At 36.1% G+C, this 25,396-nt stretch overlaps 1 protein-coding gene across 1 annotated transcript; it reads right to left on the reverse strand.

Annotated features, from left to right (window-relative positions):
• Positions 1–1,529: 1,529 nt before the first annotated feature.
• LOC131431376 (protein takeout-like) lies at positions 1,530–17,913 on the reverse strand. The gene is made up of 4 exons (XM_058597057.1): positions 17,066–17,913; positions 2,591–2,683; positions 2,088–2,422; positions 1,530–1,985 (listed from the first exon to the last, which is right to left on the reverse strand). The coding sequence occupies exons 1-4, from the start codon at positions 17,187–17,189 to the stop codon at positions 1,743–1,745; spliced, it is 795 nt and encodes a 264-aa protein (XP_058453040.1). The 5' UTR covers positions 17,190–17,913; the 3' UTR covers positions 1,530–1,742.
• Between the last annotated feature and the right edge of the window lie 7,483 nt (positions 17,914–25,396).

Below are 25,396 nucleotides of genomic sequence, written 5' to 3' on the forward strand. Positions count from 1 at the left end.
CTCATTTGGTTTCGCAAAGTTGCAAAGTTATCTCATAATGTTACAAAACAAAAATTGTTTATCTTTTTCAAATTATCATCAAAAAGTATGTTTTTGGTATCCGTGACATTAGTTTAATTATATTATTGATATTAATATTTCAATAAAACTGTTTCTGCTTCGAATATTACCAGAAAGAACGTGTTAAATACTAATGAAATAACCATTGTGGCAAATCTAGTAGCACTGGTTTCATTCCGCTATACGCCAACATAACGCTGTGAAGTGTGTGTGTGTGTTTCATCGGCTGTGCACAGAGATGCCAGGTATTTTCATAGAAAATATGTATTACTTTGCATAGAAAGTCTATATCTGTTCTATCTGTTTTCACTAATAAAATGATGTTAAAAGATAGTTCTTTAGATTTTCGTAAGTCATTGCCCCATTAATTAGATAATTCAACGAGTAAATTTTTTACCAATAATAATAATGTGGAAAAATCCTGGTGGGTACGGTTGTATCGTTTGAGTTGTATATGTGGCAGCGGTAAGGCAGTCGGTCACCAGAATGTCTGCCCAGCCATATTTTTCCTACAAGATGCTACAAGAACTCGAGTCTCTCAACGCATGAACCGCGAGAGAATTTTTCTACATTTCTTCGCTCATACTTCATACTCTGAGTATTTCACGGCCCTTAAAAAAATTACAGTCTGATAATGAACGGGGCTGTGTGAAATTTACCAAGAGAGAATCGCAAGTTGACAATTATCGCAGAAAATCGAATCAACTTGATGATTCTCATACTAGGTTGCAATATTTCAAAACCCTTGTGTGGAGCATTCACATACATTTTCATAGAAACAACTTGTACAAAGGTTGTATGCACATAGTTAGAATAAGCGCAATAGTGAAATGATTCTTTCACAATTATCAACTGACTGTATAGAATCGGATCGCGAAACGAAAATAAGCAACCGTTTGTTGCTTCAGAGAGGATCCCCACAGCAGCGTGCTAACCTTTGATTATCAAAAATGTCATCGAGAGAAATTCGCTCTCGCACTGGTGTCGATTCTATGTTAAATGAGCCATGCCGGGTTTTTGTTGTTGCGATGATATCCGTCTCTCTTTGATGGCGCTGATTCAATCGTGTGAAGAGTTGCTGGTGAGCGTTCTTTGATACGATGAAAGCCATCCTTGATCTCAAAAAAAATTATTTTTTGAAAATAATCAACACTTAAAAGGTTTTTGAGATTTCCAGAATCCAAAAAAAAAATTGATGACAAATGTCTTGGAATTCTACGAAACGTCGAGATCAGGGTAATCTCGAAAAATATTTTTTTGAAAAAAATCGAATTTCCTTATGCTTTTCTAAGACAAAACATAAAAACTGTAACTTTGAAAATTCTCAAAAAAAACACGCAACTTCGGACATCGTGAAAGACCGCGTGATTTCGTAAATTCGAGTAAAAAAGCCCCATAACCAACGCGTAAAAACGGTCATAGTGTATTCATTATATGATATAGTAAACGCAACATCTTCTAATAAGAAATTTAATTTTCACGTCTTATTTACATATTTTGTATTTGGCCTAAAGCTAACAATGACAGATCAGAGAATTTTCAGTTCTTCCATGAATAGAGAATCTAGGACTTCTATGACACTACATAAGCGAGCTTAACCTCGGTTTGTTGGAAGCTCACGTTCTACAATAATCAATATTTACAGATCACTACTACTAGAACAATAGGTAGCAACACCAGAATCACAACATCCACAGCTTCAAGGGCAGCTTGTTGAACAGTTCGTTCCACAATCCGGTGAAAATATCCGCCAATCCGTACTCGAGATCCGTCCGCAGTTCCGACACCACCTCGTTGGCATTCTGGTTCAAGAAGAGATTCAACGATGCACCCAGAACCTGATTGCCTTGGAAGAGATTGTCCAGATGCATGCGTATTCCGCCAACTAGGAAGGTGACTTTCATTTCATCGATGAAGATTGCGTCCTTAAATTGAACAAAAATTGAATGCATGAAATGCGAACGAGGAACAAGAGTTGCACTCTCGTATTATGTCACGCTTGCAAGGAAAACTGCATTCCAACTTACCTCGGGCATTGGACGCACACTGAACTTGGTCGCGACGGATGTTTTGACGTCTTTCAATACCATCGTTATGTCACCGTCACCGACGAGTGGCAGCAAAAGGACGTTGCCTTTCAGATTGTACACGGCATCGATTTTCAGCTTGGGGATTTCTAGATCAAAGTCCAGTGTTTGATTTCCAAAATTCAAACTAGCCCGCCGGACAGTCGTGTTCGATGGGCCCTTGATGTTTAGCTTTTTAAAACCCCCACTAAGTGACAAGGCTCCGGAACCTCGAGACACCTGAATAGACTCCAGCCGTAGCGGATCGAATGATTGGACGCCGATTTCTGGTATTCCTGTGGGTAGAATAAATGACGGGTTTTAAGTAGAATTGAACACCGAGCCGAGTGATTTGTTGGAGAAATATTGCATTAGTTGAACGGCAGCCAGCATAACTTGATGCTTGCGGGTTACCGAATCAAATTACAATGTTGTTTCGAAAAGCAGCATAGGCCACAGTTTACCTTTGGCTATATACGGGAACGTCTCCTCGAACATTCGCTTGAAGCAATTGTCTTCGTTGGGGTTGTCTCTCCGGCAAACTCGCAGCCAGTCAGCTGAAAGAGAAGAAAAAATGAACTTTTAGTTTCGTTATATCTTGCTAAATACATAAATCTTCATCATTTGACATAATTTCACTCTTTGAACAAAAATCAGAAAAGTCCAATCTTCTATTTTTACTTTGTAGAGTGGATTTTCTGAAAGCATTCTACAAAGATACGCGGAGAGGTAATTCAGAATTATTTAGCCCCTCATTTTAAACATACAGCAAATTGCAAATTTACCCAGGTTTTTGAAAAAAATCGGTCGAGTCAATATATCTGTGATCAAGACCAATTGAGGCACCGTGCTGATCAATGTCGACACCGATCACGATGCATGTATCTACTAGAAATCAAAGCTTCCTGGACAGGGTTTTAAACTAGTTGTCATTGCTTTTCGTGGCCGGCTTGCAGGATTGTTTTAAAACTTGATTGTTTTGAGTTTTACAGCTTCTTCTATAAACAGGTGTTTTTCGTTCCTTCATTTCGAACGAGGATTATAAAAAATGGATAACCTAATCTTCAATTTTTTTTCCCGGGATATGGTTAGGACACGTTATTTTTGACAGAGGTAAAATGTGTGTATTGTAGAACCTCAGGAGGTGATTTTAGAACAAACAATATCGTATGTTTTTAGTTTCCTATAGAATGCCGTTTTTCTTTTTCTTAAAAAAATGATTTGTAAAAAAACTTCAGCAAAATTTGAAAAATTTTCATTTGTTGTCGTCCAAATAAAAAACTACAAGGATCAGCCCCATGGGGTTGTTCGAGCCATTGATGTTGAACAAGGCAACCAAAATTTCCAATGATCGATATTTTCAATTAATCGTCACACTTTTGAACCCGCAAATGTACGAGAGTCTGCTTAGATTGGTCTTTATTAGGAACCAACACCGAACACGCGAACGAAGAATATAGACTCTATTTGTCGTGATTTGCATTTGTTTTTAGCCGACGAAATTATATCAATAGCTTCGGCAAGCTTGTGTTCAAGTTTTGTATGCAAGCAGTTATTTTTATAGCATTTCTCTACCATTACTACCATTCTGCGATTTCGGTTGAAGCGATAAACTTTTTCTCATTATCAATCGAGTTCATCTTATATAAATTAGAAATTAATCTTATGCACTTAAAATTTACCCTGGGGTAGGTGTAAATTTCTCAGGCGAATTTATAATTCTATTCGTTCGAATCTGCTTACCACCAAGAGCGAAGGCAATGAAAGAGCTACACTACTTGGCACTTGAAACTGAGCAAGCAAAACTTCAAACGACTATCAACGATTAACCAACTGACGATGAATTCCGGGAGCTTCACTTGAAAATGGCAGCAAAAGTCAAATGAATTAGTAGGGATATGCTGACGGTCAGCGGCCATAAATTTCATTTTCATCTTATATTATTCGAATGAAAATGAAATTTTACCGCACTGATCAAGCCACGTATTTTGAATTATAAATTATTGAAATTTTGATTAGTAGCGAGCAGTGTCCTATTTTGTATGCTGCCATAGACGACGGTTTGGAAGGAGTAAGCGATGTATCAAAGAGAGAGCATCGCTCTGATTGGTCAATCGATGCAAAAGCGAAGCTGTTGGAAGCACGCGAGTCTATAAATAGAAGCAAAATTATAGCTAACGTTTCAGTCCTACGTGTAGCATGCTAGAGGTAGGTTGTTGCTAAACAGCAAGACAAAAAGTGCCATAAAACGATTTGAAGCTTTAATTGGTATGCTCTGATTTTGTGCCATGCAAGCTCGGATGAAATTCCATGTTATGTCGTTTCGCCTGAGAAATTTTAATACGCTTTAATTTTGAAATTGGTATGGTACTTTAGGATTTTGGTATCTCTTGGGTACCGGTTTGTCCTAAAGTGGGAATGCGAAACGGAAAATCGAAATCGAAAAAAAATCGGTTAACTGGTATTTTAGCACACCAGTTTGAAAAACATGTCCCACTTTCAGCAACCATATCCCAGGAAAAAATTATCATAACACTTTAGCGTTAGTCTTTAATAAAGAATAATAAATACATAAAACATTGAAGACTAGGCAATCATTTTTTGGTCTACGCTCGTCTACGGTCGAAACAAAGGAATGGAAAACTCCGTTTACAGCAGAAGCTCCCCTTAACATGCAGGGGAATATCGGCAGCCTTAAGCCATTTTTCACGTGACATATGTTTAATAATGTGAATGAAAGGTATTATACACTCTGGGATTTTATCCCTTCGTGAGCTTAACCTCATTTTGAATATTTTGTGAACAGATTTTTTTTTTGTAATTTATGCATAAAAATTGAATTCTAAAATTTGGCGAGTACTTGACTGTTACTTATACAGAAAACAATGATTAGGGTAGCATTTGCTCACAAATTTATATTTTGACTAGATGTAATATCGTAAATTATGATGTACTACATGGAACAAAAATTCCCAGGCCTCTCACAGAAAAGACATGAATAGTTGCGAACCGTTTTTGTTGAGAACAAGCCTCTAGATGGTCAAATACAAAATTTCATGACAATCTATCCACTAGTGTTTAAGTAACAGCTAATCGTGTCAGACGAGTTCTAGTTTTCAACAAGCGTTGGAAAAAGTTGCACCAGCGCATTCATGCATAAAAGCAACGGTGAATTTGAATGATTTCCGGTACGGATTGGGGTACCATCCCCGTATTCTCCATTCCTGGCCCCCAGAGACTATTATCTATTTCCAAACCTAAAAAAGTTTTTCCAAGGAAAGAAATTTTCGTCGAATGCTGAGGTCATTGGCGAAATTGGTTTCTACACTTGACTCAATACATTCACTTAGTGTTTTCAATTTTGCAGATTTTCTAAATGCTGAGAACTTCTTACGTTTTTTGCCGGCCGTTGCTGGTTCTTTCTATTTTTAAAAGCAGTGGCCTGAGGCCGCCTACTGTGTTGTGCTCCAAGGCATCGTGTATTCTAAGATCTTTATTTGTTAAACATTTTTTGCGACATTCGAATTGTAATGAAATCTATAAAATCATATTCTCTGATACTCAATTTCATTATTTCCTGCAAAACTGAAGAACAAACTTACATTCTGTCAATTCAATGATAAGAATATTTTGAAATCAAAAATTTACATTGCAATCCTAAATTGAGGTTATATTTTTTTCTTCTGAAGTAATCAAACATTTTTATCAGTTCGCTTTCGCATCTCATCCAAGTCAGTCGATAAAACAAAACCGCTTACGTTCGACACGGAAGAAACCAAGTACAGTATTGTGTAGTGAACAATGGCAGTGCAAAATTCGACCTTCGATACGAGAACTTGAAGGTTTGCTTAAGGGGCGGGTAGGGTATAACACTTTTGAAAAAATCATTTATTTTTTTCCTTATAGTTTCGTATAGTAAAACATTTGAAGAATTTTCTGTGAAATTTTGAAGCATATTGGAACGAAACTCTGGAAGTTATGGACCTTTAACCATGGCTATCTCATTCTACGAAGAAGCAAGAGCTCAGCGCACAGGCCCAAGATTTCTACTTCGATTGACTTCAAAACTTGACAAATTATAAAAGAAAAAATATGATTTTTTGAAAATGTTCGACCCTGCGGGCTCTCTGGAGTAATTAATTGTTTTCATTTATTTTATAGACAAAAACCTTTCAACGCGTTTTCCTCGAAAGCAAGTTTTTAATGTCCGTGTCCATCGTCATTCAAAAACTACTGCACCAATTTTTTTAAATTTTGCGCACACTTTCTACATATAAATAACCAGACCCCAACGTTTTCTTTTTCGTTGTTTGTTACTTTGGGGAGGTTTAACAGCTACAAAATGGCGGATTTTTTTCGTGAAAAATCGTAGTTTTCATTTTGAACAACTACCAAAAATAAAAAAAAAATAAAAATAATCAAACAGAAACGTTGGGGTCTAGAAATACTTCTACTCTAACTATGCTGCGTTCATTTGTTCACTTCTGATTAGTCTGCGCTGAGATACAGTGTACACCGCAAATCATGATTTTCAAGAAGCGTTCTCGAAAATACCTCTTCACCGACTTATTTCTCAATATTTTTAACGGAAAAATTACAAAATGTTGTTCGAATGATGCTTTTATCATTCAAAACATTTGAATTTATTTTGTTGAACGATATTTCTGGAAAAAATTCGAAAAAATGATGATATTTTTCATCGTTTAGTCCCTACCCTCCCTTAATCTTGACATTAAACGTGTCCATTTACTTCAATGTAATAAGACAAATAATGTTGCTTACATCCAGTTTTATAACGAGTTGGATGCAATTCAATTCGCAAAATACAATAATACTGTGCACTATGTGGAGCACGAAAACATTAAGTAGAACATTCCAGTATATATGGAAGATAGTGCTATAGAAGTGCGTGTGCATGATCTTTCCCCAGCGTCATCGATCCTCTCTATCGAAAAAGAATAGTGGAAGAACTTTTTCCCCGGTATTCTAAATGGCGTACGTTTGTTACGCATGCGCTTGATGAGGGCTATACCTTTTTATGTGACTTTCGGTCAGGATACAAAAATCCCGTACAAATTACTTGTTACCTATGACAATCAGATGGCCACATGTCAATATTGCCATAAAGCTGTTCACTACGGTAAGCCATGTGATAAACTGGACAAGAAGACAACTACACCAAAAGACAACGGTGCTTCCTTCACACTAACCCCAAAAAAACCCAGTACATCGGAAACAGCCATCAACAACAATGAAGCATCCTCTTCACCCAACACCTGGACAAATAAAAGTAACATCACTAATGATTCCACCAACAACAGTGACACCGAACCAATGGATGGGAGCGAGAATAGCAATCCACTGCTCCCCGTGGATTACTGAATGGCATAGAAAATGCCTCTCATTCTTGGAAAAAGATGACAACTAGATCCAGCCAAAAGAAAAAATATTTTTTTTTATTAATGTTTAATGGCCAAATCAAACTTAAGTGCATATGAGCCGAAATAAAAAAAATCTTTACGAAAAAATTTTTTTTTATGAAATTTGGATGAAGGTCACTGAAATTACTCACTTTACTTACAATAAAAAATTCGATTCAATTCCTTCAATACTTTTTGATAAGACACGACTGGCCTAAGACATTTCACCGTGATCGGTGACGGAACTTACGTCAAGATGAACTAATGTCTACTTCATGAACATTGAAGATTTGGATATTAAGTTAGCTGTTTCAAAGGATAATCGAAAGAAATAATTATCGAAATATGCAAAGAAGTTCCTGATCTGACAGGCAATTAACATCTTGGAATAAGATTTCCATTGCAGAATTAGCTGCTATTCAGTACATTGCGATCATTGAAACTTTGCCCGAAGACCATTACTCCATTGTCACGAACTTCGATAGAGACTCTGAAGACCATGAAACCAGGAAAGAATCCCCCGTATTTGCTGAGGAATAACGGGAACACTTGATAACTTTATTGTTCCATTCCGGAAATTGAGAAGGCAGAATCATCGGCTAAAGTAGGCGCATCAGAAAGTTATATTTATGAGTCATCGATCTACTTGAATGATATTTTCAGTAGGTTTCGTCAGGAAACGTCATTTAAGAGTCGCAATTCATACGATGTCTTGACTTCTGTTAAACCACAACATTTTCATCGCACATCTCCGGCGATATTGGTGGTTATCAGGACCAGTGCTGTAGTTGTTCAAATTTCATTGGTTAGTCGCTGACTTTATTGATGGGGCGCCTTGATTTCCATGGTACAGGGGCGCATTGCAATTAACTGAAGTTAGATTTCTATAACGGAGTTTGTTGTTTCTTCATCGTCGTATTTTTGTATACAACGGTTATATAGCATCAGACTTATTTGATGCGAGCGGGGCGCCGTATTTTCCTCAACAACTCCTTTTTAACTCTTTTTTTTTAAGTTTCCTGAAGCTCTTTAATTGCCGCACAAATCAACCATGAAGACTCATTTGCAATAGACATAATGTGTTATCATTATCTGAATGTTTCTAAATACCCAGGTGTCAATATTTTCACTTTCTGTATTTATAATCCTTTCAAATAATAGTAAAAGATTGTGTGATTGTGAGATAGAGTTCCAAATCTACTTCTTCAGAGCTGAGTTTTGTTATATATCCAGGTTTTTGATTGTATTGAAAACATCTTGCTGCGAAAGTTGCTTTTGAGACAATGTGAGCTTTACTTTAAACCAGGATTTCTAAAAATCGGCTCAAGCATCGCTGAGAAATCGAAGTGAGTTCTATTTTTGGAGTTTTTCCTCACTACTCTCGGTAGTTGTGAAAATCTACTCATGAAATGGATAATTTTCCACTTACCAATAACAGTGAATATGACATAGCTGAAATTGCAAAGAAACAACCGCATATGGCCAAGAAAACAATTTTGTTTCATCAAGACAAAGCACCGTGTCACTAGTCCATCAGAACAATGGTAAAACTACATGAATTGAACTTTAGTTCCGAAACCGGAAGTCAGATATGAATAAAATGTTTAGGAAACTATAAGATAATCTTTTTGTTGATTTCAGTATGCTATTCGATGACATAGAAATAGTTTATCTGCTTCCGATTTTGATTTTTTACCTTCAAGACGACCAATACTTATATCAAATTTTCAGAAGAAAATGCTTATTTTAGCGATTAGTGGATAGCTTTTAAAGAAAATAAATTCAATTTATTTCCACAATATTAAAAATTTCCTAACTATTTCCCACTAATGTCACGAAATAGTAACAGACATAGACACTAGTAGTTGGAGGAAAGTGCGGTGCTATCTCTGTTGTACTAGTACAGGTGTATCATTTTACATCTTAGAGATAACTCATTTTGATAAATTACATATAAATAAATAGTAACTTGGAATGTTAATATATTTACATATGTTCTTAAACTTTCAGCTACGTTTAGTTTCCATGTAAGTTCATAATTTTCTAAACATATTCAGCTATTTTTGACTTGGAATGAAAATCTTATCTAATTTTACTTACTGAAACTCTTTTTGAATTTTCTGATAGTTGGGTTAAAGTAATAAGTGATTGTTTTTTTCAACAGTTTTTTTTTCATCAAAAACTGTTTGAATTAATGGCTCCGAATATCCACTGAGCATTCCAATATCGAGAATGTATTTTTTCTCGTTTCTTATCAATGCGTGGGAAAGTTTAAGCATTCAATGAATTAACTGGTGAAAAGCTAACATTTTAAGCTGTTGAGAATGATTAGCAGTATAACGTATAATACTTTCTGTTTTGGTTAGCTTTCTGTATATTAAAAAGGATAGGTTGTCCGTCTTCCTTGTGATGAGAATGTCTAAGAAGTCTGCTGTTATTTGCTTCTTCACCAGTGAATTTAATGTTTTTGTGCATTTAATCGAAAGGTGAACTGTCTCATTATGTATTGAGTCGGTATTCAATCAAAATGATAAAATCTCATAAAGTCTGATCTAAGATGCATAGAAGAAAGAAGAAAATACCAATGAAATCACCATCAGCTCAATTCACGTGGTAATTGTCAGTCAATCAGGCCAGTATTCATAAAAATTTACCTCGTTCAAAATTAGTGAACTTCATCATTTCTTGCTCAAAACTTCATTATTGTCCAATTTTTCAATAGAGTCAACTTAAAACTATTAAAAGTTAATGATGAAGATTACAGACAGTTACTAATGCTAGTATATTTTATGTTTGAATATAATAAATGTTCAAAAAAATTGCTATTAAGGCAGCACTGCTCGAAGCGTACTTATTTATTGAAAGCTTTACAGTACTAAGTAAAAAAATTCGTTTTGCACCCTGATATCAATCCTCAGGTACTCCGTACTTATGTTTTTTATTTAGCTTGAAAATAAATAATGATTTGCTCCCTCAGTAGAATTACATAAAGTATTTAAAAATACTTCCACAATGCGCCCTGGAATTAATTTTAAGAGCGCCCTTGAATCATCCCTAAGGCGCTCTTCCATATTAGGCTTTCAAGATTTTTTTTTTGTTTGAAAATAGATAATGATTTGCGCCCTCAGTAGAATCATTTGATGTATTTAAAAATACTTCCACCCTGCACACTAGAATTATTGATATGGGAGCCCTTTTTAATTCTCTTACCGTTATTCTGCGCCGCCTACAAAATGTTATTTATTTAGCTTGAAAATAAATAATGATTTGCGCCCTCACTAGGATTATTTATTGTATTAAAAAAAATGTCAACCTGCGCACTAGGAGCAATTATATGGGCGTTCTTATCATTTCTCCTATCGTGATTCTGCGCTCTGGAATCAGCCCTAAGGCGCCCTTTCAAATTATCCTTACAAGATGTTATTTATTTAGCTTAAAAATAAATAATGATTTGCGCCCTCAGTTGGATCATTTAATGTATTAAATACTTTTACTCTGCGCACTGGAATAAATTATATGGGCGCCCTTTTCATTTCGCCTATCTTGATTCTGCGCCCTGGAATCAATCTAAGGCGCTCTTGAAAATTATCCTTACAAGATGTTATTTATTTAGCTAATATATAAATAACAATTCGATATCTCAATAGGTATTATTGCTTTTGCACCCTTCGTGGTTACTTGAATCAGTCATTATAAAAATTTCCAACAACAAATTTTCTCGATTCCTGAGAAGTTGAAGTTTTATGAGCTGGTTAGTCACTGACTAACTGTGACTAACCGCAACTACAGCACTGATCAGGACATCGATCATATCGTGTGATCGTGCGTAGAGTATCGCTACAACAGGACTAACAGAGGAAGACGCAACCCTCAGAAAGTCTGCTCTTATCCATCGACGATGTTTTAATCAAGACAAGAAACAAATGTTCACATTCATACTCGATCCTAATATCTGCTCGATTCTCCTTACACCCTAAGTGTCCACCATCTTTGGCGAAACTAGTTTGACTTTTATGATCCAACTCATCAGTCAATAATAAGATCTTTTGTACCCAAGTAGTATGTAGTATGTGGTAAGTTAGTTTATACTACTATTCTAGTAACTGTTGTGTTATGGAAAAAGCGCGATTTTTATGTGTTGTGAAGCGTATCTTGAAGGTCTTCCGTTGTAAAGATTATTTATTCACAACGATTGTGCAACTGCTACAAACACTCATGCGTCGATCCTAGTAGCCAGTAATAAAATCTGCGAAAAAAGTGAAACTCGTGAAAACTACTACGTAATGTAAACAAGAAATGGAATGACGTTTGAAAAAACATAACAAACTTAATTTCTATTCATTAGTTTCACATTTTATTTTCAATTCAACTGCTCTTAACACAAACATGGATCTTTTAAATAAATCTACACATGAAAAATGACAACGCTACATGTTGTAGAGTTTCTACCAATTTCTGTGAAAATAACAGTCTATTTTTCTTAATGAGAATCACCGGAACGGTGTTTAAAATGCGTATAATAAAACATTCTTAAAATTTTCAGACGATTTCGATCACACTAATGTTTTATTGAACCTGAAAAATCTCGAAATGAATTTTTCTTGAATATTTTCCAATATCGCATCGATGGTAACAGTTAGTTGAATAGAAAATGGTTCACGTAATTCACGTAATACGTAATGACTTATATTATCTAAATAACAGGAAACAGTAATATTTCGGAAACAAATGCTCTGCGTTTTGTTTTTTTTTATCAGTTTTAATCTTCTAATTGAACTAAACAACAATACAGTTTAGTCATTCATGTTCGCGGGTTCAACTTTTGTGGTACGCACTGTAGGTATTATTTTGGTAAGCCCATGTGCTGGAGTTGCAAAAACAAGTTGCTCAAGTGATAATATATAACAATGAGAGTAACTATGATGAACTTAACTTTTCGTTCAATATATTTAAAAAGTGATGTCATGTCTGCTCATTTTTTTTTTCGCGACATGAAAACCGAATATAAATTTTCTGATTGATTTTTGTTTTCATTCATATGTAATGCTGTATTTCTGCAACTTTTATGATAATATTCTCATGTATGCAAGTTTTGCATACATTTCAAACATATAAATCTTGCACAACTTTTTTGCAAGTTTAAAATTTTATATAATTGTATTTCTAAACCTGGAGAAAACTGCACACACTGACCTAAAAATTCATGATATAGCCAAAACTATGCGGACTCAGCAGAAAAATATTCCTGACAGCAAGGTTCCCAATTCGGCTTATCGTTTTTTGCTTGCGGAGTGCATCATTTCACTAATTTTTTTGCGGAGTGCATCATTTCGCCAAATTTCACAAAAAGGAATGTAATGCCAGGACTTTGCTATATACATGATTTGGTTATTACCATGAAGACATCATTTGCTTCTGCAATTCTGTTATCTTTGTGTAGGGAAAATTGTTGAAAGAAATTGTTGATGCAACCAGTAATCGACCAATTACAGGTATTAAATAAAAAGATATCCTAATAAATTTGTTAGTTCGTTTTCGTATCTTGAGGGATAAGGTTGCTGTCAGAATGATAGCGTCACGCGAAGCATTTGGACGCGCGTGTGAGCTAGCTACATTTGATCAAAGCAAACCTGTCAGAGTGAATGCGATGCGAAAACAGTACATCGCATTGAATCGGTTCGCTTCGGTCCGCGTTCCGCGCTCACTCTGACATCAACCTAAGGCCACCATGCGCGTACTTCAAAGTACAAAAAAATATAGTTACATGTTACGATAAAAATAGTCTCTTCATGACCAATTTGCTGCGACTAGTTTTTCAAGAGGTTTAAAAGGAGCGAAGCGGTTGTGTCTTCAAATTTAAAGCAGGAACAAGAATCAAAGTTTTTTTTTAAGTATATACCATAAACTGGTGTACCACGCAGGGGATTTGGAAAATAGTAATTTTTCGAAAAATTACAAGTATTTTTCTTTACCTTTTGTCTTAGACTCGTCAGTTCAAATTGAATTACTTATTGCCAACTTAAACAGCTCAACTTGAACCGCTAAGCAGACGTAAAGTTAATGCTACTTGCAAAATAAATAAGAGATCAGGGTTGAGTTATTTGTTCGACAGTAGATGAGAAAACACTTTTGCTGCAATGTAGAAATTGCGTAGAAAGCAATGTAAAGCATGTGCAAGAAATGCGGTTAAAACTTAACAAATTGCTCATTTCTCATACAATTCAAACATCAGCACCAGGCGTGAAGCTATACTGGTGGAAACAATTACATTAGAAGAGTCGAATACGTTTCTCGTGGTTGGTGGTTTAATGCGTAGGGCGCTGGTTTTACTAGCCCGAATTGGAAATATTTTTGTGTCAGTAGAGTCGTAAACTAAAACCAGAATAGTTTTACTTGTTGAAACAGATTGGTCGAATTCCGCAAAAGACATGTAATATTAAGACTTTGCTATACTTTTGTCGGACATTTTATATTTAAAATTATTTACGAAAATAGAAAAAATCAGTTTTCATTACCTATCCTCTTCACATAAGCGAATATTGCATACCTTATGACATATTATAAACCAAACTCGTCCATCGGTATAGAAGTATAGAATCTGCCGTATATGTAGGTCTCCTTGAAGACATCAGAACTTTTCTTGAAACGAGTGCACGAGCTTTTTTTTGAAGTAGCGTCAAGGTTGTAAACGCTGATTGACGAAAATTTTGATCGATTCGTAGTCGTACGCAGGCGGAGGAAAAGAAAGCAGTGAGAGCAGTAAAAAGTTCACTACCGCGACCAAAACTAAATCTAAAATAGTTATGAAGGCTACAAAGTAAGAAATGGAGTTTTTTTTTAAAAAGTGGTGTACGTTAGCTTCTTACACTAATACATGTTTCCCCTTGATGCATTTGATGTGTTTCTCATATTTTACCATATTTTTATTCAGCCAACTCACCACAGCTCTAGAGTAGGATGGGCTGATTTTTTTTCTGCATTTGATTGATTACTTTTTTCCTGATTATTATTCCTGATTGAGAAAAAATCACACATGTGCTCAAGGGTTGTGTCCTCATGACAGTGAGAGTTGTTTATCAAAAAGTCCAATCAGAATGAGTAGAGAAGTTCCGAAAGTTAAACTACCTACCAACCAGCTAGCTCCAGTCTCCGCTGATGTAGTGCCACAGATGAAAACCAAACAAAACACTATAATGTCGTTTTCGTTTTCAAATTGCACTACACCGGTGTAGCGAAAGCTCCACCTAAACCGTTCGTTTTTACCAATTGCACTACACCAGTGCTACACTTTTTCTGCACCGATACCATCGGTGTAGCACTCATCAAAAGTTTGGTGTAGCTCTGTGCAATGGAATCGTGTATTGTAGTCAATGGTTACTGTTTATGTTTTCGTCATTTTTGTTCGTTTATTCATGCCTCAGTGTAGCACTGCACCGGTGTAGTGCAAATTAAAAACGAAAACGCCATAAGATTGTCTCATCTAATACCGTTTTCGTTTATTGATCAGAGCAGCCCGAGAGCTAGCCCAGGTCGCCCGAACAATTTTTGAGATGTTTGTTTTAGCAACCTGTGGTCGCTCTAGATCGGACTCCAATCGCGTAGTTTCGTTCTGAAAATTTTCTCGTGTCGCACCACGACATCCATGTGAGTTCGTTTATTTTTTTCTTTTTTTATGAATTGTTGTTTAGGACCCGTACCACGTGTTCGTTTTACTCGGAGTCAAAGACGCCCGCGTGAGGGTTCAATTCATATCAGTTCCATATGAAAAAAAATCGGCATGTTGCGAAAAAGATGCTGAAAATTTTATTTTGCGCATTTTTTTAATTTCCGTGCATTAAAACGCTAAATATTGGTTTTATTACACGAAATATTGGTAAAACCAGTTATACCGGTATGAAGTTGAGCGCTAAGATTCGAATGTATCGATAAACATTTGCTGTGGCCTTAGTGTTTTGTTTGATTGGTATGACATCTGCCAAACATATTAAATATACATGAAGGTTTTTAACAAACAACATTATATTTTTCATCGTGTTAAAAATGTCGTATTTTGTACCAGAAATTTGCAAATAGCATTAGTTTTTTGGTCTTATTTGAGAAAAAGTTCTGCAGAGTCGCATCGAGTGCTTGTTGAGGCATATGATGATCATGCTCTATCAGAAGCAATAGGCAAAAGAAGGTTCAGAGATCATGATTTTGATGTTAGAAAAGATGAAGCTCTTAAAATTTGACTGCTAACACTAATAGCTACAGATAACAAATGATCAGTTTGAACCGTGAATACCGGTTCAGAATAAAACCAAAGTTCTTGGCTGGGAGCTGTTACTCCACCCGTCGTATTCACCAGACTTGGTCCCTTCCGACTACCACTAGTTCTCATCGATGTGCCACGAACTGGCTGAGCAAACAAGCAAGTATATTAAGCATAAACTTCATCCATCAAGCCAATCCAGTCCAATTCAAAAATGAAGAAAGTCGAGAAGAGGTCTGCGAAAGCGCCGTCGACAAATCGAGCAAAGAATTCCAACTAATTTTTCATGTAATTATGCAACCCAGGAAGTTTAATTCCGGATTATTTATTTGACGAATAATTACATGCTATGCTGCCTTCATTACACAGTTGATGTATTTCATGTTCCCCGGCTATATTATTTTTACATATAGTTTCATGCGGATTTTAGAAAGCATGCTTTTCCTATGGGGAAATCCGCAGTAACGCGATATTTTCAGGGGAATTTTATATGGTAGGTGTTATGAATTCATTTTTCTCCATGCATGTATCTCTGTCGATTCATCAGCTGTTTTCGTGCGCTCTTTTTTATGCAGAACTGTGTTATTTGAAGTTTTTTATGCAGATTTTTGAGGTTAAGCGGATTTTCGAAACTTTTTTATGCATAAACATAGATATGTTATAGTGTAGTTGAGTTCGTATTCGTGATAGTACATTGGTTTCAGGAGTTTATCGTTTCACCTTTTCTATAAGAAGTCTGTGAGTTTAGAAAATATTTCTCTTCTTAACTATACGTCATTATGCAAATAATATCAAAACATTTTATTTTTGAACTTTGGTTAGCTTTTTCACTACACTAAGTACTATTACTATATGTACCGATAACTCCAATCTATAGTGTTACGACGATAAACAACAAACCATAAAGAGGAACTTATGCTTCGTTAATTATCGCTGGAACACTGTAGATTGGCTGTCACTATAATGAAACATTTGATTAAATAATAATAATAGACGGCGTTCACGAAATGCGTCTAAGTGTATCATCCCTCTCAACACCGCTTCGGCCGTTGCTTCATTATTTTGAGAAATGATGTCGTACAATTTCAAACGATTTCAAACTGAAATCTTGAAATAATGCCCACACCGATGTTGAAAGTTTCAACCCAAAGTAGATCACTCGCTCATTTGACCGCTTACTATCTGACAGAACTTGACCGGTTTGGGGGTTTGATAATTCTAGATCCGTCACTTTATCACCCACTTATTAAGGGTCACTCAAAACTTACGTTTCTCTGTCAGCTGCGGAAATTCCTTATTGCGAATGATGATTTCCTTGGCCTGTACAACCGACAGCAGCAGCAGCACCGAAACCGGAGAGGTCAACATTTGCCGTATCGACACCACGTTCATGATCAACACTGAGCAATTTTCGACGGATCGAGCAGATTTTGTTTTGCCTAACACCCAGCGCTGGGTGGATTGAAAATCTTCTAGAATTATCTTACTTCCCCGCCAGCACTAATCTTGCCACACTTACGCGGTTCAGGTTCACTTATGCTCTTGAATAAACGGTGTTATAAACGAAGAGGTTGTACAACATTCACTGTGCGGTGGCACGACACAATTGGCACTGGTGCCGAGAAGGCAGTTATAAATCAACACTTGCTAGAAACTTCTACCGTCTGTTTTTTCGGAGCCTAGTACTAGTACTCAATCGTACCCAAAGTTCTGTCACCGTTGCACGGATTGCAGTTTGTCCGTCCGACCGCAAACTAGGCAACTTGCGCAATTAAATTCTTATGTATGCGACCTGCGTGATTTTTCGCTTTCAAGTTTTTCACCAGTCAGGCCCCGTTGATGCAAACCTGTTCACGGCCGGATATTTTATTTGATGATTTTGCTAGATGATATGTTAGATGCTGCCTAGGCATCGATATCCAGTTCCACCGATTATTACGCAAACAGGAGCTTAGCTTTTAGATAACACAACACCACTAGCAGCAGAAGCAGTACAGGAACCCGCACCTTGACGTTGCTTGATACAGCCGGGGCCTCGTTTTTGGTTTTACCATCAAGTCCGAAGATTTGCACTGACTTACGTCTGATTCCGCGGATAGCCGAAGGAGTAATAAATACAAAATTTTCATTGAACGCTCCGTGCCAACTGCCAGCAGCTTTGCACCGCGCTCTGGAGAAAAGTTGTGCTTGAACCACCAAAGCGAAGAGATACACGGCATCGGCGAGCTAGGATTGTCTAAGTGCTATGCGGTTTGATTATGTGTTGCAAACTTCAGCCCTTACTTTGCAAAAATGCTATTGTTCTACTACAGGAAATAATTTTGAAGAGTATCATGAATTACAAAAATGTTTCGAAATTCTCGTTTGCGTCTAAAATATGGGTTATTTCTTCAAAAATAAAAAAGAAAACGCTATTTTGCAAGAAACAAAATGATTAATATATGAAGTACATCTGAAAGAAATTCGGATGAAAAGTACCTTTTCGGGAAGTAAAAAAAAAGTCACTGCAGAAAATCAGTACTGAAATTGATTTCACATGGCAAAGAACAGCTGTGAAAAATTCACCAACGAACATTCTGCTCGATGATATTTAAGAAAAAAGTTCGCACATTGAATATATCTGATATGATTGTCAAACAGGATTTTTGGGATATGAATTTTCATAGCCGTCAACCCTTTCAATCACAATCACAACTATCACAATCATTATTTCTCGGTTGTAATTCAGTTGCAAATTTATTCAGTAGAGTTTTTTTTTTGATAATTTTTTCACGATTGATAGCGAAATGAACTTTCTATGATCATGATTTTCCTAACACTGAAAGTAAAGCAGAGTCTTGGCATTACATTCTTTTTGTGGAATTTGGCCTTTCTGTATCAACAGACTTCGCAGCCGATTCTTAGCGTACAGAACCATTGCATGGCTACACAGAAAGAAATAATAAAAATTACACGACATGTAAATCAATAGTAACATGTAATAGACATCCCGATCAGATGGTAATAACAGAATTATAGCAACTGCGGTAATTTGTTTCAGAAACAAATTTTGAAATATTTTTGGCTGGTAAGCTGTTGAAATAACAAAAATCATAACAAAAAAGACTCTAACAAAATCGTAACAGATTTTGGAACGTTTGTATCACAATTATTATTGAATTTGATATAACTACTGAAGTCCGAAAGCAAAAATTTATAACAATAGCTGTGAAAAATTAGATTGCAAATTTAACACAGAAAAACTATATCACAGCGTTCAGAATTGTTTAATGATTTTTTTTATTAAATGAATAATTTATTTAGAGATCTGATTTTTAGTTTTTATCTTTTTTTTAGTTTTTTTTTTAATTCTGATCATTATATTTCGACATAAAGCAACGGAAGAACTCATTTTTTCAATGAATGAACTTCATCATGAGTCTTGCAAATTAAAATAAGACATCGTAACTGATTTTGTTATTATAAGGAGTGTATCGAAAAGTAGTTAGTAACATTGATTATTGAATCAAAAAGCGAAGAAAAGCATATTTGGACATCAGTTTTCGATATATTGTAGAAAAATTACATTTTTATGCATTTCACTGATTATATTGAAGAAAATCCTAGTTTCTGTGAAACGCTCGCACTTTGGACTTGACATTCTTCATAAAATTCTGCGCAGTTACTTTTGTGACTTTCCTGGTGGCAGCTGTCTAACTCCTGCATGTTTTGGGACACTGTACCTTCCTTCCGAAAGTGCCGCTTGACAATTGCCCAATACCTTTCAATTGGCCGAAGATCCGGGCAGTTCGGAGGGTTGATGTCCTTTTCCACGAATTGTACATTATTTTTTGACAACCACTGTAGAACGGAGTTGGCGTAGTGGGCTGAAGCCAAATCCTGCCAGAAGAGAGGAAGAGCCTTATGCTTTCTGTACAGTGGCAGTATTCTCTTCTTCAAACATTCTTCCTCGTACACCTTGGCGTTAATTGTGCCCTTCGTGGAGAAAATCGACGATCGCAAACCACAGGTACAAATTGCTTGCCAGACACCTTCTGCCCAAACTTTTCGTCGTCGATCAGGATGCATCCGTCTTTATTCTGTAAAACCCGGTTATACAGTTTTCGCGATTTTGTTTTGGCCTGAACTTTCTGTACCAGGGACTTTTTCGGCACCTTCTCTTTCTTGTACGTTTTCAGGGAGTTCCGAACTTTGATCCGTTGAATCATCCCGATGCTGGTGTTGAACTGCTTGGCCAAATCCCGCATCGACGCCGATGGGTTTTTCCTGATGTACTCAACCACTTTTAAGTCCCGGCCGGGCTGGCTGAGACCCGTTTTCCTACCGGATCGGAGCAAATCCTTCATGGAAAGGGTCTTACCGAACTTCTCGATAGTATTTTTGACACTGGTGTGGTGCACTTTCACTCGTTTTGCAATTTCGTTGTACGTGACACCACTTTCTGAGCACCAAGTGTCCAGAATTTTCTTTCGCATTTCCGGATCAATTCGACTCATCATTGAAATGATAAACCGTACTGAAACCAATCGATTGCGCAGCTGTTATTGACATGTACACAAACATGTCACCGCAGAACACGCAGCAAAAAATTAAGCCATTTCAGAGTAATAACTGTTTGAATGTTGCTAACTACTTATCGATACACTACTTATTGTTATCATAAGTTTTAACTTTTAACTGTTTTCATTTGGTAAATATCTCAAAATAACACAAATTGTTATACAGATTCATTGTTGATATACTTCTGTTATTATTTTGTTATGTGCATCTGATCAGGATGGGTTGAATCGAGATTTTGATTGAAAACCTTCATCGATGCAAAACGAAATTGGATTGCATTGAATTTTCAAAGAATATAACTGTGTCTTTCAATTAACGCTTAGTTTGCAATTAAATTCTATTGATACCTAAAGAATTGTAAAGTAACTTTATGTTTAATTACCTGCTCTAATATGTGCATGAAAATAGATGTAAATTCTTCCATATCGGGGCTCGAACATATGACAACTGGGTTGTAAGACCAGCGCCGTATGCATTGAACCGCCAACCCGAGCACACTAACACTGGAAGGCAGAACGAATTTCTGTATCGTGCAAAACTTACACATAAAATGAATTAGATTTATGCAATTGCAGCGTCTTTTGGCGGCTGTTTGTAGGGCACTAAGAAATAAAAATAATAACCATAATAATAGTATTAATAAATAGTAATAATTAAAATTTGTAACAAACTATTTGTTTTGCAAAGAAAATAAATTTCTTATATCAGATATGGATAAATTTTCTTTGTCTCTGAAGACTGTCTGATTCGTAAAAAGTAAAAACATAACCCGTTGCCCATCGTAGCAACCTGAAATATGTAACAAGCGATATTTATGGTTGCTAAGTAAACCATAACAGAGAAAGCAAACGTGATCCGCCATAAAAGTTCTAGTTCAAGAAAATCCAACTCATTCTACATTCGAACGGTGACACGAACGCAACTAACCTATAGTCTTGTGTTGGGTTTTTACTGATTAAAAGCAAGGATGGCTTTTATCGTATCAAAGAACGCTCACTAGCAACTCTTCACACGATTCAATCAGTACCATCAAAGAGAGACGGATATCGTCGCAGCAACAAAAACCCGGCATGGCTAGAATAACATAGAATAGACACCAGTGCGAGAGCGAATTTCTCTCGATGACATTTCTAAGGTTGATGTCAGAGTGAGCGCGGAACGCGGACCGAAGCGAAGCGATTCAATGCGATGTACTGTTTTCGCATCGCATTCACGTGACGCTTTCACTCTGACAGTAATCTAAAAATCAAAGGTTAGCATGCTGCTGTGGGGATTCACTTTGAAGCAACAAACGGTCGCTTATTCTCGTTTCGAGATCCGATTCTATACAGGCAGTGGATAATTGCGACAGAATCATTTTACTATTGCCACTTATTCTAACTATGTGCAAATAATCTTTCTCTATTGTAGTTTTCTTCCAATTTGATATCAATGTAAATCAGTATAAATAAGAAAGACATCGACTAGTTCAATTTAAATTGCTCTATTGATTTGTATTTCGAACTACTTTGTGAAACTAAATTCTTATTGCACGAAAAAAGTGTAGAATGAACTAATTACCGTTTATATTTATGCTAAATCTTAATGACTAAATTGTCCCAAAATTCTTTCGTTAAACTTTTAAAGAACTACAATAAATTGAAAAATTTAATATTATCCATCTTCCTGCTTCCAGCTACCTTTTAGTCCTTATTTCATTTTTTCAATCTACTGACGATTCCATGTTGACACTCAGTGAATGTCAAGAACAGCAACAGAAGCTTCTTAAGAGATCGCCTATTCTTTGACTTTCTTTTCCACTTTCAAACGGATCGATAAACATGTTTGGATTATTGAAGTGTTTTCGCTTTTCTTTGCCTTTCGTATTGTATTAGAAAAAAAACAGATATGTCGCCCCCCTCGGTATATCTTATATTGCAAAGGGTATAAATGCTCCTTCGCTATTTTTCTAATGAAAACTAGTGTTGGACTGGTTAATCTTGACGAACTATTAAGAGACTCACTAATAGTACTGTTGTTGTAGCGTTTAATTCCACTATGTCACGTCATTACACTCTCACAAAGTCACTATTTTCACAGTCATTATTTTCACAAAAGTTTATCAAACGTTATAATACAGATACGTATTTCGGAATGTTATTCACATCCTACTTCAGTGTATCGGTTTTATAAGTATCTGTATTATAAAGTTTGATACACTTTTGTGAAAATAATGACTGTGAAAATAGTGACTTTGTGAGAGTGTAATGACGTGACATAGTGGAATTAAACGGTACAACAACAGTACTGTTAGTGAGAATATTCTTCTAACAGCTCAAACAGAAATTTAGTATTAAGAAACTACTTTTGAACAGGCGGTGTATTTCGTGTGATGAAAGTCGATTCTTCGTTGCTCCAGAACGAGTTTATAAACAGAAAACGACCAATCTCCACGCCAGGAAACTGTAATGACTGATGCTGTTCGGCATGGTATTTCTCGTCGTCTTCTAAACTATAAGAGATAGAGAGTTTATATCTTCGGCAATGTTATTGGATTTGAGTTTTTCTAAAATATTGTAGAAGATTATAAAAACCTGGTTCCTCCAATTAAAAAGTTAGATTTTTTTGTGTCTTTACAGTAAGGTTTGAAGCATGGTTGTCACTTAAAAAAAATCTTCATTCAAAGCTGACGACGAATATTTGAAAAACATCTTGTCAGTTTTGCACCGCACCCCGATTTTCTCACAGAAGTTTTGAGAGCAGATTCTGTTTCGTCAAAGGTAAATTTAAAGCTATTCTGTTTTGTCAAGGTTTGAAGGGTTGAAGTTGTTCGACGAGAGTTGTAAGTATGTTTGATCTTGTTTTAATATTATTAGGAATTGTCATTAGGATCATACTGTGTCTGTTGATTGATTGTGAATTAATGAATAATTTAATAAGAATACGTTAAAGTTGATCATTCAAGCGTTTTTTTTTCCTTTTTTAGCGCTGAGTAAATATAATTCAAAGTCTCACAAATACCATCTTTACTCTTAAGTGAGTAAATCTAACTTCACTCATTATATAGTAGTTCCTCTTTTAGCGAAAATGAGTGAAATTGTACTCATTTTAAAGTAACATTGAACGAGCGTGTTTCAGTTGTTTCTATTATTCAGCTATTTAACTAAAATACCTATTACTAATTAAAACTCGTAATTGTTAGTCTCTTCGAAATTTGTCGTGGTGTATTGTAATCAGAACTTCAAATTGTCTTTCATGTCAAATTACCTTGACAGACTGAGTAAAGTCATCGTCAACTATAATCGGTACGTTCAAAGTGTCTGTCAAATGAGATACTCGATAGTTCTATGACCAAGTAGAAGTATACTCAGTCAAAGACAGATAACTGTTTTTGTTTTATCTCTCATTCTCCTATTCCCTGTTGAAGTAAAAAAATTCCATGAGAGTACTAACATAAACATAAATTGATAAAGTTCATTGTTATTTGCAAAAAGTCGTCGGACTTCGGAGTTTATTGGTGTAAATGAATTTAATTCAATGTCTATGCTGCTTGATTAATATTTAGTCACATCGTGATCAAGCAGTGACAGGAGAAATGAAGATAGTATGAATCGCATCGGCAATCAATGAGCGTCCTGTGGAGTGTAATATCAAGAGAATTTAAGTTATGACAGATCGGCTATCAGACACTCAATATATGAATTATATTGGTAGAACCTGGTTGGCAGCAGTCCAGTGACATAAACTTTCCAATCTTCGTCGTGCAAAGTTGCTAGTTGATCATGACATTTAGCAGCTCTGATTGTAATTCGATACAATTTTCATTTGGGAGACTAGAAATTAAAGTTAGAGTAGATTTTTTTTTCGAAAAGTTTCATTTAATCAGGACAATTTCGGCTTTAAATTGGTAGTGAAATACACCGTTTGAACAATGCTCCTTTGCTTAAATAGCTGCTTATAGGTTTAACAGTAAACTCACATATGATGTAGAAATACAACTATAAAATACAATTATCGAGATGAAATCTATCAGCATTATTTCAGGCCAAGAAATGTAGCTATTGGAGACATTTTGTCGAAGGTTTGTCAAGAGAAACCTCAACGAGCACTCTTTGGAATACGGCCAGACGAATAAGGAATCGTAACGTAGGAAATGAGAGTGAGGAATACTCCAATCGATGGATATTTGATTTTGCGAGGAAAGTTTGTCCAGATTCTGTTCCTACGCATGGCATTATTAGGGAGTCTTCTCCAAATAATGGTACCATTGATAGCACCTTTTCCATGATGGAATTTTCCATAGCACTCATGTCTTGTAACAATAACGCTCCGGGGTTGGACAGAATTAAATTGAACTTGGTGAAGAATCCGCCCGACCTTGCAAAAAGACGTTTGTTGGAATTGTCGAACAAGTTTCTTGAGCAAAATATTGTTCCACCTGACTAGAGGCAAGTGAAAGTTATCGCCATTCAAAAACCGGGGAAACCAGCTTCCAATCACAACTCATAGAGACCCATTGCAATGTTGTCCTGCATCAGAAAATTGTTTGAAAAAATTATTCCTCGACGCCTCGACACTTGGGTCGAGACGAAAGGTTTGTTGTCAGATACTCAATTTGGCTTCCGTAGAAATAAAGGGACGAATGATTGCCTTGCATTACTTTCGTCTGACATCCGAATTTCCTTCGCTCAAAAACAACAAATGGCATCTGTATTTTTAGACATTAAAGGAGCATTTGATTCAGTTTCCATTGATATTCTTTCAGACAAGCTCCATCAACATGGATTTCCAGCGATTATAAAGTATTATTTGCACAACCTTTTGTCAGAGAAGTGCATGTATTTTTCACACGGCGATTTGGCAACATTCAGAATTAGCTACATGGGTCTCTTGCAAGGCTCATGTATCAGTGCGCTCCTCTATAATTTTTACGTGAATGACACTGACAGCTGTCTAGTAACCCCATGTACACTAAGACAATTGGCAGATGATGGCGTGGTTTCAGTTACTGGACCCAAAGCTACTGCTCTGCAAAAACCATTGCAAGATACCTTAGATAA

Source organism: Malaya genurostris, chromosome 2 (assembly GCF_030247185.1).
Source record: "Malaya genurostris strain Urasoe2022 chromosome 2, Malgen_1.1, whole genome shotgun sequence".
NCBI lineage: Eukaryota > Metazoa > Arthropoda > Insecta > Diptera > Culicidae > Malaya > Malaya genurostris.

Excerpts from the sequence above, each read along its gene's own strand:
- LOC131431376 (XM_058597057.1), bottom strand. The coding sequence starts at position 17,189 with ATGAACGTGGTGTCGATACGGCAAATGTTGACCTCTCCGGTTTCGGTG. Across the intron at positions 2,684-17,065 it reads TCCGCAGCTGACAGAGAAAC|CTGACTGGCTGCGAGTTTGC; the intron begins GTAAGTTTTGAG and ends CTTCTCTTTCAG. Across the intron at positions 2,423-2,590 it reads GTTCCCGTATATAGCCAAAG|GAATACCAGAAATCGGCGTC; the intron begins GTAAACTGTGGC and ends TTCTACCCACAG.